This window comes from Myripristis murdjan, chromosome 5 (assembly GCF_902150065.1).
Source record: "Myripristis murdjan chromosome 5, fMyrMur1.1, whole genome shotgun sequence".
Lineage (NCBI taxonomy): Eukaryota > Metazoa > Chordata > Actinopteri > Holocentriformes > Holocentridae > Myripristis > Myripristis murdjan.
The window spans coordinates 4,425,348-4,446,068 of NC_043984.1; the positions used below are offsets into that span (position 1 = coordinate 4,425,348).

The window sequence follows — 20,721 nt, forward strand, 5'->3', positions numbered from 1 at the left end:
ATCATGCTATTTCTGCAAACTCACTCTTGTGCAGGTTTACGCATATTCCAAGTAGTGTAACCTTGTTTGCAATGTATATCATTTATGTTATCCTATGTACAGCTGTTTTAATATTCTCATTTAATAGTAGGACATAATTTAGTAGCTTCACTGCAAAAACGCAAAATCTTACTAAGATTATTTGTCTTATTTCAAGTCAAAAATGTCTTATTTCTAGTCAAAATATCTCATTACACTTAAAATAAGACATGATCACCTCAGAAGTAAATTGTTTTCAGACAATTTTCACTTGTTTCAAGTGAAAATTCACTTGAAACAAGTGAAAATTAGCTTGTTTCATTGGCAAAATTTGCCAGTGGAAAAAGTGAAAATTCACTTGAAATAAGTGAAAATTAGCTACAAACAAGAAACAAATATTGCCAAAGAAACAAGCAAATTTTCACTTGAAACAAGGGATAATTGTCTAAAAACAAGTCATTTCTGAGGTGATCATGTCTTATTTTAAGTGCAATGAGATATTTTGACTAGAAATAAGACATTTTTGACTTGAAATAAGACAAATAATCTTGGTAAGATTTTGAGTTTTTGCAGTGTTTCACTTAAGCTGTTTTGATGGACGTGATCTAATTTACAGCAGTGTGACTGGTGCTATCCTTTGTACTGTTGCAGTTAACAGAAAATCCTTTGAAAGAGAGATGACAACAGTAAAACATTCAGCTTTACCCAAGCCACTTTGTCATCAAGCCTGTTAGCGGTCTGGCAGTTTGTGTACGGACACACACTGAGGACAGAATAAACATGCTCTTATGTTCATGAAAGAGAAATGTCATTTTAATTAAGGCTTTCTTCTGACTTGATAGAAACCACGTCTGTGTTTCTAATTACTTTTTGCACTGGGATCATTACAGGCCGCCAGTAAGGTTGCTGCCGTCACGTTTCCTTGCCCTTCTTCATTCAAGTCTGTGGCAAACGTGTGTGTGTGCCTCTTCCGCTGGGGTAAAGGCCACTATGCACATCTGAGGAGAGGCTGGAGCAGCTTGTTGTGAATTCATGGTGTTGATGGCGAAGCACCCCACCGCCTCCCTGCACCATCCTCTGACAGGAGAGAACAAGCAAGCATGCACATGCCCCCCCGAGCATGTGTTTTATGTTTTGACAACATCGTCTGTCACAGTCAGTGATCTCATGCTTGGAATAAATCAGAGGTGTTATCACAGTGCCATGGGAGTCAAACCCAGACAGACAACAATGGCACCTCCCAGGAGTTCACTTTCTCTATTTTCATCATGCACAAAGAAACACTGTGCTTCTCTAAAACTCCATTTTAATAACATGTTTGGATTCAAAGACACATGAAAAGTAGGATAAAAAAGAGGCATAAAAACAGACTAAAAGGAGTGTAAAAAACACAAGACTCCCAGAATAACTGCTGGTACAGACCTATGAATGGCTTCTGTTCAAAGTGAGATTGGTACTCAGTACTCCGCACTATACACATGCATGCACGCACACATTTATACACAGTCACCCACCCACACACACTCACACACACACACAAACAAACACAAACCCTTAAGATCACAAACGGGACCGGGGTGTATCCTGCAGTTTGTGAATCAATTCTACCTGCAGGAGCAACAACCTTGCGAATGTCCCCTAAGTATTTTGCTTCACACTATCATAGGGCCTCCTGCACATCCCAATGTCTTAAGGTCCATAAAATATTCCCTTCATTATACCCCAGAGTGGTTGAGGTTGCTCTGACATTCTGCACAATCCAGGCTCATGTCCTCCCTTTGAACGTGTTCATGCAGGTATAACTCCCTAGAACTTTAAAACGAGAGGAGCAAGCCTGAGTGTATTTTTTCCTATATGCTGTCCAAGCATTTGTAATCCCAACACAGGGGCTTGGAAAGTCAGCCTCCAATGATCCATTAAATATGTTATAGGCGCCCGGATCTGGAGTCCATTTGGCTTGTTGTGCAGTGATGCCGAACGCATGTAAAACCATGGCCAGTGCAGGATTCTGTCGTTATTCACATCCCATAAGCTCACGGATCCTCTGACTCCCAGTTTCCTGGCAGATGGTTCACTGCAGCTTGAAATGGCCCAATCAACCTATTCAATTTGTCAGTGCCTCTAACTTTGCAGGTTTCCAGCTCTCTGGTGCTTATCCAGACATGCATGCAAACGTTTGTGTAAAATTTACTCCTGTATTTGATACAAAACTACCTGATACCTTCTATAAGAAATGTGATAAAGACCATCTTTCACCGCCTCCATGTGCATAGAGGCAGTCTTCAAATGAAAGTCAGTATAGTGACCGGCACTGTAACACTGATGAATAACCTACAAAGACATGGAACTTTGACATCTTAATTCAAATCGAAATAAATTGGCATCTATTCAAATCATATGAACAGAAAACTTAAATGAGAAACAGCTCTCTATGTAAAAAGCATACAGAGTATAGTAAACATGAGTACAAAGTGTAGGCTACATAATAGTGCAAACATGGTAGTGGCCTGCAAATTCTTTTATTTACAGTGCATTTTGACCATTCCAGGCCTGTGGTTTTATAAAGTAGTATCTCGGGACCTCCGGGGGTCCTTGATGGGCATAAAAAAAGGCATAAAAATATATGGATGTTTATTTTTTACCTTGTGTTTTAATCTTTTCAATCTATTTATCAGCGTTCAAGCATGATATCCAAACAGTTTCATTCTTCACACAAACCAAATTATCTTTTTACTTTCAGGGTCCCGAGGTAAAATCACTTCAAATTGGAGTGATTAATGAAATTCAACTTGGGGCTCCAGAACATAAACAAGTTTTAAAACCCTACTGTTTATGCCATTTCTGTCTTTTTTCGTGTCATTTCACAGTTTTCACTGGTCTGCCTCCCCAGGAGCCCAGCGCCGAGCCTGCTGGTTAAGCCTTTGAATTCCAGCTTCATAACCTAAAGAGCGTCCTGGCTCTGTACATTAAACATAGATTATGTAACATATTCAGTGTAAATACATTTATCATCACATCACATCACTTCAGCTACTACCAGTTAGCGTACTTTGATTTTTATGTACCTACAGCAGCATTACAGTGGCTGTTTTATAACACAGGCTTGTCAGTGTTATAATGGTCAGTTTGTGCAGAAAATTAGTCACTTTGTTTGAATTATGAGTGAAGAGAGTGTCCAGCTTTTATCTAATCATCCATCCATCCATTCTAACCAAGTCAGTAAAGCTAAAGCAGGCTAACTGGCTGACATGGTGCTGTGCTCACCTTCTTCAGGGAGTTTGCCTGCTTCTCTGTGTTCAGTGGGGCACACAGCTGCAGACCGTGCTGCATGTGTTGGATCTGGCATCAGGACAACTGATTTAGTATGAATAACTTGCTAATTAAATTTCACAGCCAGGCTGTAGCCTGCTCATTACATTTTGGTTAGCAAAACGTAAACACTCACAGAATGTTCTTTGTATAGACAATGTTAAGCAAACAAACGTTTTCAATATGGAGATAACATTATCATCTAAAATTGGTGTACTCCATAAGGTAGGATCTAATGGCCTGGGTTTTTGATTCAGTGCTCTTTCGATAAGGTGCCAAAACGCTGCTGGCTTTTTGAGTGGTGCAGTCTGACAGCAGATAAACTAAGCTATTTCTGTGACACTCTAACAAACTGCAACGATAAACGCATGTTAAAGTTTTAAGACGTACTTTTCCTTGTTCTGAAAGTGTTTGCAATCAACAAAAAGCCACTGGCCTTAATATAATCAATTATATACACCCAATTACCACAGTTGCTGCCCTGTTTTGCACTCTAGCCTTTTAACACTCACAGATGCATATGCAAGAAGGTGTAACCAAAAAGAGAAGAGGCATCCATCCTGTCCCATTTTTCAGGTGTATATGCCCTTTGGGCTTTGTTAGGAGATAAGGAAAGCCTTTAGCAGATCCAGGTGAAGGACAGCAGAGTCCAGAACTCAGCCTACAAAAAAAATTATATCATGGTCTGGGTGAATACTCTTTTCTGATTGGCTGCCAGGTGTTAAGTTAAAACTGTGTGTTGCACATGAAGTTTGGCTCCACATTTATCACCGCTCTAAAGTCATCGACTGCCTAACTTGTAACCATAGCAACCTTAAAAAGCACAGCTATCAAAGCTTACTTGTTATCAACTGCAGCAGCACAGCTGAGATATTGACTTGGTAAACTAATGTTTGTAATTGTTTCCTCCTCTTTCCATTATATTGGTGGTAAATGACCATAGTATAAGCAGGATAATCAACTCACATATGTGCACTGAACAGTTTTTAAGGAGGTGTCAGGTGGTTCTAAGCCTCTGTGTCGTACCTTAAAACCGTTTAACGCACACCTACGAGCTGATTATCCCTTCCATATGCAAAATTGGCAAGAATTTTGTCAAGTTTTGTATTTGGACATTTAAAAGTAGTTCATTTCTCTTGTGTAATTGTACTGATTGTTTTTACTGGTTGTTCGGGTCACATGATGCAGGAAGGCTATAGGTCATGATGATGATGTAACCAGGAAGTTGTTTTTCAGCCCATGAGGACCAGGAGGTCACTCTGATACCTTATTCTTGTTGTTGCAAACCACTCGTGGTATTTGTGGGGTCACAAATGTGGACATTCATGTATTTATGAAGTGGCTTACTGATTGCTGTGATCATGCTATTTCTGCAAACTCACTCTTGTGCAGGTTTACGCATATTCCAAGTAGTGTAACCTTGTTTGCAATGTATATCATTTATGTTATCCTATGTACAGCTGTTTTAATATTCTCATTTAATAGTAGGACATAATTTAGTAGCTTCACTGCAAAAACGCAAAATCTTACTAAGATTATTTGTCTTATTTCAAGTCAAAAATGTCTTATTTCTAGTCAAAATATCTCATTACACTTAAAATAAGACATGATCACCTCAGAAGTAAATTGTTTTCAGACAATTTTCACTTGTTTCAAGTGAAAATTCACTTGAAACAAGTGAAAATTAGCTTGTTTCATTGGCAAAATTTGCCAGTGGAAAAAGTGAAAATTCACTTGAAATAAGTGAAAATTAGCTACAAACAAGAAACAAATATTGCCAAAGAAACAAGCAAATTTTCACTTGAAACAAGGGATAATTGTCTAAAAACAAGTCATTTCTGAGGTGATCATGTCTTATTTTAAGTGCAATGAGATATTTTGACTAGAAATAAGACATTTTTGACTTGAAATAAGACAAATAATCTTGGTAAGATTTTGAGTTTTTGCAGTGTTTCACTTAAGCTGTTTTGATGGACGTGATCTAATTTACAGCAGTGTGACTGGTGCTATCCTTTGTACTGTTGCAGTTAACAGAAAATCCTTTGAAAGAGAGATGACAACAGTAAAACATTCAGCTTTACCCAAGCCACTTTGTCATCAAGCCTGTTAGCGGTCTGGCAGTTTGTGTACGGACACACACTGAGGACAGAATAAACATGCTCTTATGTTCATGAAAGAGAAATGTCATTTTAATTAAGGCTTTCTTCTGACTTGATAGAAACCACGTCTGTGTTTCTAATTACTTTTTGCACTGGGATCATTACAGGCCGCCAGTAAGGTTGCTGCCGTCACGTTTCCTTGCCCTTCTTCATTCAAGTCTGTGGCAAACGTGTGTGTGTGCCTCTTCCGCTGGGGTAAAGGCCACTATGCACATCTGAGGAGAGGCTGGAGCAGCTTGTTGTGAATTCATGGTGTTGATGGCGAAGCACCCCACCGCCTCCCTGCACCATCCTCTGACAGGAGAGAACAAGCAAGCATGCACATGCCCCCCCGAGCATGTGTTTTATGTTTTGACAACATCGTCTGTCACAGTCAGTGATCTCATGCTTGGAATAAATCAGAGGTGTTATCACAGTGCCATGGGAGTCAAACCCAGACAGACAACAATGGCACCTCCCAGGAGTTCACTTTCTCTATTTTCATCATGCACAAAGAAACACTGTGCTTCTCTAAAACTCCATTTTAATAACATGTTTGGATTCAAAGACACATGAAAAGTAGGATAAAAAAGAGGCATAAAAACAGACTAAAAGGAGTGTAAAAAACACAAGACTCCCAGAATAACTGCTGGTACAGACCTATGAATGGCTTCTGTTCAAAGTGAGATTGGTACTCAGTACTCCGCACTATACACATGCATGCACGCACACATTTATACACAGTCACCCACCCACACACACTCACACACACACACAAACAAACACAAACCCTTAAGATCACAAACGGGACCGGGGTGTATCCTGCAGTTTGTGAATCAATTCTACCTGCAGGAGCAACAACCTTGCGAATGTCCCCTAAGTATTTTGCTTCACACTATCATAGGGCCTCCTGCACATCCCAATGTCTTAAGGTCCATAAAATATTCCCTTCATTATACCCCAGAGTGGTTGAGGTTGCTCTGACATTCTGCACAATCCAGGCTCATGTCCTCCCTTTGAACGTGTTCATGCAGGTATAACTTCCAGAAAACTTGTGGATTTCTTCAAGTGCAACTTGGGGCATGAAGCTAGAAAGGGCAGAAGAAAAAACACAAGCAGAACGTTAGGCATGCTGCGTGAATAGTGGCGAGGAACCCAGTAACATAAAGTATTTCTAAAATGAGAACTCCTACCTTTTAAGAATGACAAGGGCATGCATGGTCCAGGGCAGGTAGAGGAAGGCCTTGTCAGTTCTGACTGCATCGACAGTCCTCTGGGCAACTGTCTCGGGTTTGAGTGGTGGAAAGAGCTGGGGAAATCTGTGGTAGACAGACAGGGAAAGACAAATATATCAATAAGTACATTGTGGGTAAGCATTAAGTTAATGTGGGGCGACAATCACTCCGACAGCCCAAACGGAAAGCCTGCGCACATTACTCCGGTGTTTTCTTTAGTTTCAGGGCATAGCGCATTACAGAGCAAATCGTACTTATTACAAGCATATGGCCGCATTTGAATTTGAACTCGGTCCAATTTCAATGCAAACATGGCATAGTCTAGCTAACTAGGCCTGCTTTTCCTAGCAGCATGCACGTCTACCTAGCAACAAATGCAAGGGATTCTGCTAATAAATTCTGCAAACGTGTCTCATGTTTTCAACTTTTCTAGTAGCCACTGTGCAAAAAAAAAAAAAAAAGAAAAGGTTTGAGCATCTGAAAACAAAAGAATTGTTATTTTTGCTCCATGCCTCCATAGGTAACCAGGAAAGCTCAATAAGAACACATCCTTGTTTACAACAAATAGCCAAGGGGAGTCACTGCAAGAGTAGGCAGGCTACACACACACACACACACACACACACATACTCACTTCAGAGCTGCCCAGTAATGTGGCATTTTTGTACTAAAAGCTAAAAAGCTGTTTGGGGAGGGGAGAATATTACTCCTTTACATTCAAGTCGATTAGCTGAGCCTTTTTAGCCTTTTTATACATCAGCACATCATTACCTGATTGTAATACCTTTACTGGAATAAATCATGGCCATCATGATTGGTAGCCTTGATGTCATACCAGTGGTATTGTTATTGCTCATGTTACTGTCAATTAAGACATTTCCCAGAAACCCAACTACTTCCCGTCACAAAGAGGGAGTCATGGCTTGACCCACTTCCCCTTCCTTGTGCTTTATTGAAGAACATAATCATGGCCATTCACCCAATAGTCCATCTGCGATTGTGAGATATACAATCAAATACTAATTCTGTTTTGCTATGGAAGAACCATGTTCTTCCTGTTTTGTAGCATAAAGCAATTCAGCAATTTCCAACAAAACCCAGTCTCTTGTTACATGATATAAAACACAATGTAGAGGCAGGTAGAGAGTGCAAACATTTTCTGTGATGTCCTTTGTTTTTAACAGTGATTATGCCAATATCTCAAATTTTATGCAGTAATTATTTACTGATGTTAAAATGCTGCATACAGCATCTCTAAAACCCTATAGGGTCTTTCCATTGGCACTTTTGACCACACCGAGTCGGGTCATGCGATGCTTGATTTGCATTTCCATTCCATTTCCGGTTTAAGCGTGCCCAGTTGTGCCAAACCCTGCCTGAGATGGGCCATCTCTTGACAAGGGTCAGACCTGCCCAGACCTGCTGCAGCGACATCAGAGGGCTTTGTCATCTTTCATTGGCCAGAGAGAAATTGAGCAGTTCTGAAACACGGCTGCTTACAACTGGGAAATACCAAAGCGAAACTGGTATCATAGTTGATAATCTATCCATGTAAAAAAAAAAAAAGCCAAAAAAAAAACAACTTTTTTTTCCAGAGAATCTCTAGGTTATACTAATATTATTCATGTGAAGCAGCCAGTTGGTGTTGTTGGATTTTTTGAAAATAAAACACTCATGAGGGAGAGGGGAGGAAAAAACAGTCAACATGCCCACAAGCGACCAGCGGGGCTTCGCCGTTAGCTAAAGGCCCAGCTTCAAGTGGGTGGCCTTGTTGCAATGGAAGTGCAAATCCCAGCCACACTGGGCTGACGTGCCAAGTCAAACCAAACAGAGTCACTAGCCGCTAAAGACTACTGGAGTAGCTCGTATGCAGCCAACAGTACAAGAAATGGTCCGCTTCCTTTGAGTGGCTCCTCACCTGACTCTCATGCCCTGGAACATCTCTGTGTTGGTGTGGAAGGGGAGCACAGTGGTGCAGCCAACACCTGGACAGTCCAGCAGGCCCAGGGTCAGGCTCTCCATGAAGGCCAGTGAAGAGGCCTTGGACGTGCAGTAGTCTATGGCCCCAGGGATGGGCGACTGGGACAGGATGGAGTTTATGCACACGACGTGGCCGTGCTGCAGCTCCAGCATCCGTGGCAGGAAGGCCTTGGTAGTCTGGTACAAGACGGAGTGGGGAGAAAGGTTTAAGAGTTAATGAAGGGGAGACAAGGGAAGAAAGGGAAAAGGAAGGAAGGGTGGATGGAAAAAAAGTAAAAGAAATATATGCAGCAGAGTCAGACAAAGGAAGAATAGACAGGGGAAATAGGCTCAGAGTAGAACCATAGATTAAATTTCCATTTTCATTTATTTGATAATTGCATTTCTGTGCACATATGACATGGTCTTTTGATCTCGGTTCAAAATAAATGCCGTGAGTTTCAAAATCCCTCTGATGTTTCAGAGAGGCAATTTGGAAATACCCCACTTAACCTGCCAGAAACGCAGGCCTGATTGACAAGTCTTGCCACACCTATACACTGTCGAGGGCATACGGCTGCAAAACCCCAAAGTTTGCAAATGATAAGGATGCTCTGCTGGTGGGAATCCCCCTACTCTGTGCACAGCATCTGTGCTTCGACTCCAGCCACTCTTACCCAGAACTGTCCCATGGTGTTGATGTGCTGGGATTTCAGAAGGGCGTCATCATCGCTGTCCATCAGGCTTTTACCGTGGACCACAGCTGCGTTGTTCACCAATATCGTAACATCTCCCACCTGATATTGAACAGAATCACGGTGAGAAGAGAAAAAAAAAAAAAAAAAAAAAGACTCACTCCCAAAGATCATATGCACTTTCTGTTTGCTTTTATGAGATAATACATTTGTCGCACCAGAGCTGACAGCAATATTCCCTGCTCTTGTTGAGATATTTCAGTTGAAGTGTAATCTATACACCAGATGGGAGAGAGAGAGAGAGAGAGGGGCTTGTGCAGCTCTGAGCCAATGCACATACTGAAGAAGGGAGAGGCATCGCTGGGAAAAAAAAAAACTGTGTAGTGTTTCACTCTGTTCAAATGACACGTTGCTTTGTTTAAGTAAGAAGTATACTGAATTCAAGCTGGCGTACCTTTTCTCTAACCACCTTGGCTTGCTTATATACTTCCTCCCGATTGGCCACATCACACACAAAGTAATGGCACTCTGTTCCTGAGAGAGAGATCTCTTCAGCTGTCTCTTTGAGGCACTTTTCTGTTCGGCCCCACAAGATCACCTAGGGAAAAAAAACAAAAACAAAAAAAAAACACAAAATTTCAAAGGGTAAAACAAACACAGAACAGCGCTGTGTTTCATACTGGGAAAAGATCACAAGCAAATTCAAGTTATCTGTTCCACGTAAAGAGTACAAAAGTTCTGTCTTCTGTTTTTTATTCAGTAGGCAGTCAAAAACAAAAGGATTGCGTAGGTTTTGCGTAATTTTTCTGGCGTCGGGACCTGGTGGAGCTGTGGAGATCTTTGGGCAGAAATGCTCTTTTCATTCAGAGAACAGAGAGGCCATTTTCAGTCCAACAAATAGTTTTCGAGCAAAGATTAAAGGGTTGGGGGTTGCTGTGTGAATGAACTGTCTCTTCATCCACCCGGAGACTAAATGAAGGCTGGTCATTTGAGCAGGGAACATGGGGTTGGATGGAGGTGGGGGGGCCAGTGATTGGGCAATTAGATCTGTCAGTCTTTGGGGTCAGGGAAAGGTAATGAAATCAGGGGGTGAGCCCTCCTCATCTCTCAAACACACATTCTCAAAGAGATTACACGGCCTGTTGGGCAGATGAGCCCTGTCATTTCTGGTCAGGGAGTCTGAAAACAGTGCGTGTGTGAAGTGCTGAGGGGGCCAGTGTGGGGTTTGGCTGGTCGCCCGTGACCAAGGTTAATATTTGAGCGAAAAGTCCTCTGGAAAGTGATCTTGTGTGTCTGAAAGAGGGAGAGAGAGGGAGAGAGAGAGAGCACAAGAGGGACTGCACAGGCCCTTGAGCCAACCTGTCATTCAGCCCTGTTGTACTATATCAATGTTTGTGTGTGAACATACGTCCAGTCGTCGGGTACAACACTTGCAATGATCTACTAGTCTTACTTGTCTCAGAGGGGCCCATTTTTTACAATACGTGAAAGACATGCAAGGTTAAATGAAAAAAAAGTAAATATCTATGAGCATATAGTAGCATCCATCTTCTGGTTTTCCTCCTGACATGAGGTGACACTCCTATCAGCAGTGACCTCCAGTGAGTGACTATGCAGGGCTCCAATGTGCTGCTCCTGCTGCTTCCATGGCTGTATGGATGATAGACACACATTGAATCCAAGCGTCTCATCTTTCACAGGCCACCCCGCCACACACAAAATGCATAGTGACAAATGTATAACATTAATTTGCTTGTTTGCTTGTGCTGAGCAGCCTGGACCGTTCCCTTTCCTGTTCCTGTAAAAGTTCACGTGCCCGTAACTGGTGAATGATGTGAGTGCCAGCAGGAAACCACGGGATGAAATATTATCTTTTAGGCCCTAGTTTTTTTAAAGGCATTGGGGACATAAAAGGAGACCACGGTCTGGCATGTGATTCTTTATCAGATCCAATGCCTTACCAGTTTGCCCCCCCTCCCTTCCCCCATGCAAGCAGCTTGCCTCTGAGTTGCTTCTGATTAGGGTTTCTGTTTGCTTCATTTGCAACCCCGTTCGAGTAATCAGCCAAGGCGGACAGGTCTTGATAAATAACTGAAAGCTTTTAATGGGATTTGAGCCTAACAAACAAACCTGACACTTCTCATTAAAAAATCAGCAGTCAAACTGTGCTTTGCTGTTATTTAATTCATTAGGGTTATCACCCGTCACAACACGCAAGACCATCAGAACAAACAGTGATCGGCCAAATTGCTGTCGGGGTAGACAACGGTAAGAAAACAGTTTCTAATTGACCTTGCATAAGCCCCTTTCCAGTATCGCTGATAACAAAACGATTGCTCCGACCGGGCATACCTAACAAGATTTCACATCAGCAAATGGTGGAACTGGATGCTCTCTGCTCAGCAAATGAATGTTGCAATGCCTTGAAACAAGACCTTGTAAGTCAGTGCAGATGCTGCTCAATAGAGGCTGATGAGTGCTTTTTTTTTTTTTTTTTTTTTTTTTGCATCCCCAATAGCCCCAGTAGAATACTGTGATATCCTATCTCTCAGGTCTGAATGTATGGGTGGGTATAAGCCCTCCTTTTCACACCCATTGTATGGGCCAGCAGAGAGGCGGCACACAGAGGGGGCAGCAGGAGTTCAGGAGGCAGTCGCCTGCCGCTGTCTAATTACTGCGGAGACAGCAAGGTCAGTTGCAGGGCAATACCCAGCTGGGAGCAGTGTGCTTCCCGCCTCCAGCACAACACACACACATGCACGCACAAACCTGTTGTCAGTGCCCTGGTTTGGCTCATCTTCCTTGTAGTAATCTCTTTGCACTGACAACAAAAAACACAATGTTTTTCACCACCGCTGCCTTCCAGAGTTCTTGTTATGGCAGTGAAATGTGTTTGGAGACGAGGCTTTGAGGGAGCCTTTGTGGGAATGTGCTGTTTAAAGTTGCAAACCGTTTGCTGGAATGGTCCTGAAATCCCTGTCCCAGCGCTCTGAACTTGGATGGCGCCTTTGTAAAAACGCTCGCTCCGGTTTATTGTTTCAGAGCTTCGTTCTGAAACCGTTCCCCGAACGGCACACAAGAAGATCTGGCTCCCCCAGCGAGTCCCTGCTCTCCCCTCTCGCAGGAGTCTTTCATCAGCGCTGTAGTTAGTCCTCCTCGTACCGTGAAAACACCAAAGCCCAGGCAGAGGGAAAAAGGAAATTCCGGCTGCCAATCACAAAGGGGCTCAAACTGGGGTGAGCGCCAGTTCATAGAGGTTAGCCCTCTTTATAATGACCGTCCTATTTCTTTTTAGCATCTCTTTAGGCAGGGAGTAATTGTCAGACACACTACCACAGGTGTTGTTTTCAAAGCCTTCACACCTTGATAATACCCAACAATGGGGTGCTGAAAGGCACGGTGACATCCTTTGTTGTGCAGCTGCAAAGTAAAAGCTTTTAAAAAACCCACAGGTTTCTTCTTGCGTGTTCCCCAAGGAGACGGCATTGAAAGGAAGAGGGAGGCAGTTAGTGTTTCATAGGGCTTTTAGAACTGTTTTCAAGCTGCTAAGTCTTGTACTTCGGGAGAGCGCCACAGATGTACAGTACATCACACAGATAAAGATAATTACATCCTGCAGCTTTCAACTGGGCTGCTGATCACTTACTGCCATGGGAATTGCCGGCATTTTTTTTTTTTTTCCATATGTAATGATGACTCCACCGTGAGGGGACCAAAAATAGAGCTGGCCGGTATTAACACATTACTGCTAAGAGGACACCGGTGGCTCATCATGCACTCAGCTGTGAAATGTTCACCGGATTGGTAGACAAAACATGGCTGGAAATGATGATGGCAACAGCGGTTAGCCTGACTAGCAGTGGCCAGGAAGCATCAATGTGGCCACTGGAGCATTTCAAGCCCAAGTGTCTGCTGCATGTGCGTGTGAGTGTGTGTGTGTGTGTGTGGAGGAGGAGGAGGGGTGGGGGCTATTTATAAGTGGGAGTGCATGGTTTAGATGGGTGGGGTGCTTCTCTGAAATGGGCTGTGCTCCTTGGTTGGCAGGGACTAGTGAGCTTACTGATAAAATGCAATTTGCTGATCATATTGATTACCAGCTAAATTATTACATACTCAAACTGATTAGCCCGACACAGTGATGTAACAAGGTTACTTTATGTTACTTTCTGATGACTTTGCTTTTCCCATCTATGGACTATATAAGGCTGGATAGTATCATTTCTGCACACTGTTACCATAGTTATTATGATTTTTCATGAACTTCCAGGTAGGTAAAATTATCTTGAATCATCTATTTCCATCCCGGCAAGTTCCACCTTTTACTTCATGAGGATGTGACATCTGAGTGCTGCAATCACTATTTTTGTATCACATGTAATCTCTTCCTCCCTGAACCCTTTTTTTTTTTTTTTTTTTTTGGGTGCATTGTGCATACACTCCATATAAAGTCATTTCCTGCCATGCGTGAAAACAAAACTTAATCTGGGTTTTATTAAGAGCACTCTGGAGCCTTTGTTGGGTTGTAACATGTTTGCTCAAAACTGGCTAGAAGCTCTGATGGCGTTGTAACAGGACTACTATTATGGGAATGGCTTTGAAGCTGTTTCATTGTGGCTGCGGGCACACACACACGCAGCCTCACACACTCTCACAATCTGTCTTTATCACGTCTTAAATCTTTGGGGAATGGCCTCCCTAGCCGTGTCGGTCAAACTTGTGAGAGAATCACCTCTGCTGCTTGGCAGAGTGGATGTCAGCCCAGTCCTTCACTAAATGACATCAGTGGTCAATCAGCCATACAAGACCTGAGACTCTCCAGACTTGCCCTGTGGTTGACCCGCGCTGTTGTGCAATACTTGAACCAAAATTGAGGGCAGTGTCTCCAGTCTCATTGGACCAAATACTTAAGGGGTCGTGCTCCCAGCTTTCATATTACAGAGGGAAAACAATAGACTTTGGAGTAGCAGGAGGGGGAACTGGACTCCCCAGGCTACCTGCCAAGCCTGGAGTGAGTAAGGTTGGGAGTCAGGCTGCCCCAACTATGAATGGCAATGGGGATTTACAAATTACACTTCTCTGGATCAATGCAACTGCTTGACCCAGTTGTCTTAAAGTTCCCAACTGTGTGCAGAAATATATAAGAGGTGTCAGAACAAAATGAACAAGCTGCCTTTTACTCATTTACTAAAAGTGCAGCATGCATGCAACAAGTTACACTTAGGTAGATGGTTTACCTTTTTGGCCCCCTGCTTGGCAAACTCTTTGGCCAGGTGACGGCCGATGCCTCGTCCGCCACCCGTGATCAATACCACCTCCTTGGTCAGGTCCTTCCTTCTGCTTGGCAGCAGCGAAAACAAACTTGCTTTGACTATATAATACAGCATCTGAACCGGGAACAGAAACATGCAGCCCACGCTCTTCAAATCCATCTCGGGACAGTCCTCGGGCACAGCTACAAGTTAGATAATGTCTTTTACGCAACTTTTACGCGCACTTGTGATGTCCTCCGACACTGGGCAGGGTGCAAAAAAAACAGTGGGTACGTTCCTGCAAGTTTCTCCGCATGCAAACAACGGGATGTCTGAAGCTTGCATCAATAATCCACAGGCGAACGATAAAAACAGGGGGAGCCTTTGACATCGAGGCGCTGTGGCATGTTAGGCGACGTGCGTCAGGCTGTCGAAAAGTGTGACTGATCGCTCATAACGCCTGTCGACCGCTGGCACGGACAACGACGCGGCTGACTCTCCGTGCTGTGCGCTACTGAAACCGCTGGGCTTTGACTGTTGCGGCCGCTCTGCTCTCCTTTCCTTCCTCGTCCCGTCCTGCCTTATATGTTACCGCCTCTGCCCCGGCTACGAGACTTCAACTAGTGAAAGGACCTGGATGAACCTGAGGGGAGTTTTCTAAAGGCATTAATCCTGATTGACATGTTAAGTGGGGATGGATCTGCAGCTCCAGAGCCTGTCTGCTCTGAGTGGCTGCGTGCTCGCCTGTCCCCACCCCCTTCATCTGTCTGCTGCCGTGGTTCTCAAAGTGGGGTCCGGGGACCTCAGGGGGGTCCCACCACAGAGAGTCCCAGGGGATCCCACAGGAGGAATTCACCATCAGTCAAAACAGTGGATATGATCCTAATTATACAATGAACAATATAGGCATGTCTACTCCAAACACAGGTTTCATCTCTACCTTTTCCCCCCCCTTCAAATCTACTGTATGGGCAGTTATACACTGCAAAAACTCAAAATCTTACCAAGATTATTTGTCTTATTTCAAGTCAAAAATGTCTTATTCCTAGTCAAAATATCTCATTACACTTAAAATAAGACATGATCACCTCAGAAGTAACTTGTTTTTAGACAATTGTCTCTTGTTTCAAGTGAAAATTTGCTTGTTTCATTCAAATTTTCACTTTTTCCACTGGCAAATTTTGCCAATGAAACAAGCAAATTTTCACTTGTTTCGAGTGAATTTTCACTTGAAACAAGTGAAAACTGTCTAAAAACAAGTTACTTTTGAGGTGATCATGTCTTATTTTAAGTGTAATGAGATATTTTGACTAGAAATAAGACATTTTTGACTTGAAATAAGACAAATAATCTTGGTAAGATTTTGCGTTTTTGCAGTGTATAATTCAGTATAACACCAGCAGCAACCAATTAAGCAAGCAAACAAATGAATGCCTTTCACACATATACCTACTTTTGAATGTGTTTCCATGCTATATATATGTTTAAAATATATCAACATTAGCCAAAAATATATTAGTTTACATCTAGTTGGTCAGCTGGCCAAGTGGCTGCTATTGGGTTGGCCAACCTGAGGTCACAGCCCATACTGGCAAACACCTTGAGCAAGCAGCTGAATCCCACGCCATCTCCAGTCCAGCTCCTCCATCGCTCACTCTGAGATCTGACCCCCCCCAGCGCAGAGGGCAAGCAAGACAGAAAATTCCTCTTTTGTGGATTGGTATCAGTTTAGTATGAGATATCATTCATGTGCAGTATGCATAATTACATGGGGAAGACACATATTTAACTTGGAACATTAGAGGGATTTCATTCCAAAACCCTCCACATCCCTTTTGCATTCATTTTTCTACTCGACATCCATTAGTTCATATTTCAGTAACGCAGACAGGTCTATTCTCAAAAACACAACAGTTTTCCAAGTAAAGGACGACTGATGACTTGTAGCGTGAGTAATGTATAATATGCTTTGCTTTCACACCATCCGTCATCTGAGAGCAATGTGAATGTTGTCATATTGAAGTTATGTTTTTCCTTCTTTTTTTTTCTTTCCCCCCCAAATAGTGGATATCATATTTTGGAAACTCTTCACATTTGCTCACATTTTGAAAATTCTGGAACTCTTTTCACCCATCATAAGTTTTAACACAGGAATGCCTCAGTCAAGTGCAAATGCAAACAAATCCTCAGCCTCAGAATAAATGTAAAACTCATGTTGAGTGTCACATCAAGTCAGTCACTGCATAAAAATCTCAGTTCATAAATCACACAGAGAGAAGAAAAAACCTTCAATTCAGCAAGCAACCAAACTAAGACAGCAGGGAGCTCTGGATCTCTCTCTCTCTCTCTCTCTCTCTCTCTCTCTCACACACACACACACACACACACACGCAGAATGACCATGTTTTTGCTGATTTGAAGAGACACAAAATGCTTTCTGACTCGCTTGCTTTGTTGTGCTCCCTCATGTGTAAAGAAACGTCAGATTAGTTTGGCACTGCTGCAATCAGAAGGTGCACAGTTGTGGATCTAAAATCTTGGCTATTCTTAGATGACAAAACATAGGTCTGCAACCCGCGATGGCTTTCAGTGTGTGTTTCTTGTAAATGCTAAATCTGCAGTTTGACCCCTGTCAGTTATAATAACAGGGTTTTTTTTTTTGTTTTGTTTTGTTTTGTTTTGTTTGTTGGAGCAGGATATTTTTCTGTGTGTGACAGTGCAGTTTGGGAAATGGGTCAGCCCAGTTGTAGAATCTTGGCAGGATGACAAACAGAAACCTGCATGAATACCTCCTAAACAAATCCGATGAATTCATGGGCCTCAGACGAGATTCCAGTCTGTGATTTTTGGCCCATGGCGCTGTGATTTTTCCTGGGTATCGCTGAATGCAGGGCTTTCTCAGCAACTGGGATGGGTTTAAAGAGCAGCCTCACAATGGTTGCTTTGTGCTGGGCTCAGCTACTTAGGGAAGGCGGAGAGGCTCTCGGGGGCTGCTAAAAGCTCTAAGACAACACAACTTTAGATGCTGTCATCATTTCGGATATTTCTGAGGTTTTACAAAATGCAAACTCACGGTCAGATTGCATTGGAAGCTGCCTCTCAAGTATTCTCCACTGAATTGATGTGAAACAAGATACGGGGGCTTTGCAAAAGCAAGAAAAAAGCAATAAAGGCGCACATTATGGTGGCTGGTGGATGTGTTTTCAGCTGCAGTTACTGTAGAATACAAAAATTTAAGGGCAAATTATTTCAGAGACCAGTGTTTATTTTCACTCATGCTATCACTGCCATCTACAGATCAGCAGGGAAAGTTCAGATAATGGTGTGCCCATGCACCAGACAATGGAAAGACCAGGCTTTGTTGAGTTCAGTCATTAACAACAGACCTCTTTGCTCGGCAAATATGAAGAGAAAAGCAGACTGGAATGTAAAAAAAAGCAAACCAACTTTCAGGTACTTGTCAAAATAAAGCGACAGGATTTGCGAGCAAAGTAGTGGGTGCCCTTGAAATGTGTAAGCAATTAAAAAACTGCTGAAAAATTGATGCCATTTCTTCGTGAAATATTCTTTGGGAAACAAGTAATTACTCTGACTGCACAGCCGTATAAAATGTTGAAGAATATAATTATTTTCCCCCGGGTAGCAGACAGCCAAACATGTCATTAAGTGAGAAGGTCAGAATGCATTGCATGAAAATGTGGGAGGAGTGGAGGGAGCTTGAAAGCAGGTAGATAAAACATTTACGTCTAATGACTTACCTTCAGCAGGGCACACCAGAAGCACCATGGACATAAGCTCTGCAATTTTAATAATTGGTTTTGCTGCTCTTGTTGCCGCCTTCCTTCTTCTGGTAATTGGACTTATGTACTCGGAGCTGATGAATTCAGACATTCCTCGTGGGGTTGCAAACAGTGGGAAACTGCATATAGTTCATGGCTTGTTTGTTGGCATAGCAATTGTGGTGAGTATCTATCTATGGAGTTGTTTGTGCTTATTATTTTATGTTTCCTGCATGTCAAATCATGTTCTTGTCTCTGTTGAGATAATTACATTTTTTCCCCCTTTAATTAAATTAACTTATTCCTCAGTGGATATGAAAAATGCTTCTGTGTGGACACTATAAAAAAAAAGTCAGATCTGCTCTTTCAGGCCTGTGTCGAAGATAGATGTCCTTCCTCTGTCCTCTAGCAGCTGAAGCTTAGATAAGAGGAAGTTTTAGATAAGAAAAAAGGGCTAACAAAGGCGTAAAGAAAGGCAAGGTTGTTTGTTTTGCTAAAGGGAGAGAGAAAGGGGTTACAGTTGTTCATGTGTAATGACAGCAACCATAAAATTTAATCTTCACAAGCGGTGAATCAGATGTCTAAGAAAGAATTACCTTTCTCTTTCAATGAATAAATACGAGTCAGTGGAGGAGTAATTGAGTTTACCTCCCCTTTGAAAAAAAAAATGCATTTTGAGTGTTAAGACACTCTTCCGTTTGTGATACATCTGTGGTTCTTCTTCTTGCAGGGCCGGATTCTGGAGCGTCTGGGTATTTGTCATCAGGTTAGCTTTACTCGGTGGTTCAAAGCCTGCTTTCTGACCTGCTTACACCCAATTCCCCCCGGCCTGCGTGTGAAGGATCTGAGCTTTTCTGATGTGCCGGTGCGAGTGTACGAACCCACAGCTGCCTCAAACGGCTTGAGAAGAGGCCTTGTGTTTTTCCATGGAGGAGGATGGGTGATGGGCAGTACAGGTACGAAGTAAACACCCATTTATTCTTTGGGATTTCTATGAAAATGAGGAAGAGATAAGTGTGGGCAATCATCTTAATGTTCAAACCAAGTGGTGCTTGTTTGCTGGTTACAAAGCACAATATCAGAGAATTTCATCCCTTGTTAACTGTGAAGTGCCTCTAATCCTGATTAGATACTGCTGATGAAGTCTGCAGGCACATCGCCAAAGAAGCTCAGACCACTGTGGTTTCTGTTGGGTACTTTAACTTTTTGTCTCTTTTACAATGAAAATAAGTGTCTTGCAGCCCTTTTGGCAGACTTTGACACACCAGGCCTTTTGTCTGCCCTCTCAACCACTCTCAGGTACCGGTTAGCCCCTGAGCACAGGTACCCTGCCCAGCTGGACGACTGCGAGGCAGCAACTTGTCACTTCCTGTCTGTGGCGGAGGCAGAGTTCAGCGTGGACTCTCGCAGAGTGGCAGTCGGGGGGGACAGCACTGGGGCAAACCTGGCAGCCGCGCTGTGCCAAAGGCTGGCAAAGAGAGAGGATGGACATCTGCCGTCCCCCTGTGCTCAGGTCCTCATCTACCCGGCTCTGCAGATGGCAGATTTCAACCTGCCCTCATACCAGCAAAATCATGCTGTGCCCATATTGTTCCGTGGCCGGGTGGCATTCTACTTCCTGCAGTACCTCAACGGGGACACGTCCGTGTGCCAGGATGTGCTGGAGGGGAACCACGTGCCCGCTGAGCTCAGGCCACGCTACCAGGAGTGGCTGTCCCCTTCCAACCTGCCCCCGGAGTGCCTAACTCGGGGCTACAGCGAGCAGCCAGAGCCACAGTACGATGGAGAGGTGTATCATGTAATCAAGTCTGGTCTGGAACCTGAGGTCTCCCCTCTGCTGGCTGACGATGCTGTCCTCAAGAAAAGCCCGCCCACTTTCATCCTCACCTGTGAGTATGACGTCCTGAGAGATGACGGCATTCTCTACAGGAAGCGGCTGATGGACTTGGGAGTGGACGTCGCCTGGCAACACGTGACGGACAGTTTCCACGGCGTCGTCAACTTTCTCAACCAGGGTTGGCTGACCTTTCCCGCTGCAACGCGAGTCATGGACAGTGTTGTTGACTATGTAAAAACTATGAAATGAAACGATGAAACGATGAAATGATGAAATTCATGAATTGGATCATATGAAGTGCTTTGAGGCCTACTGTATTTGTGTTTTTTTTTGCTTTAATTTATTAATAAACAAAAAATGCCTTCAGCAGGAGTGGGTTTTGGTCATTGAACGTAACAACAAGCAAATCAATAAAGCACACCAGTTTTATTCCAACCAAATAAATAAAAATTAAACTTCTCTAACTTTAACACATTTATTGGAGACAGTTTTGGCAACAGTT

The 20,721-nt window shown here is 43.1% G+C and overlaps 2 protein-coding genes across 3 annotated transcripts; one reads left to right on the top strand and one right to left on the bottom strand.

Annotated features, from left to right (window-relative positions):
• Nucleotides 1–807: 807 nt before the first annotated feature.
• Nucleotides 808–15,305, bottom strand: dhrs3b (dehydrogenase/reductase (SDR family) member 3b). 2 transcript variants are annotated; one of them, XM_030052573.1, is made up of 7 exons: nt 14,589–15,305; nt 9,809–9,952; nt 9,337–9,456; nt 8,619–8,857; nt 6,659–6,784; nt 6,425–6,553; nt 808–1,739 (listed from the first exon to the last, which is right to left on the bottom strand). In XM_030052573.1, exons 1-6 carry the CDS (start codon nt 14,781–14,783, stop codon nt 6,469–6,471), a joined length of 909 nt encoding a protein of 302 aa, XP_029908433.1. In that variant the 5' UTR covers nt 14,784–15,305; the 3' UTR covers nt 808–1,739; nt 6,425–6,468. The 2 variants fall into 2 exon arrangements, with proteins under 2 accessions (XP_029908433.1, XP_029908432.1); XM_030052572.1 differs by lacking the exon at nt 808–1,739 and having other exon boundaries at nt 5,496–6,553; nt 14,589–15,304.
• Nucleotides 15,306–18,387: 3,082 nt separating this feature from the next.
• Nucleotides 18,388–20,468, top strand: aadacl4 (arylacetamide deacetylase-like 4). Its single transcript, XM_030051504.1, has 4 exons — nt 18,388–18,564; nt 19,113–19,338; nt 19,512–19,575; nt 19,682–20,468. Exons 1-4 carry the CDS (start codon nt 18,388–18,390, stop codon nt 20,466–20,468), a joined length of 1,254 nt encoding a protein of 417 aa, XP_029907364.1.
• The last annotated feature ends 253 nt before the right edge of the window (nt 20,469–20,721 follow it).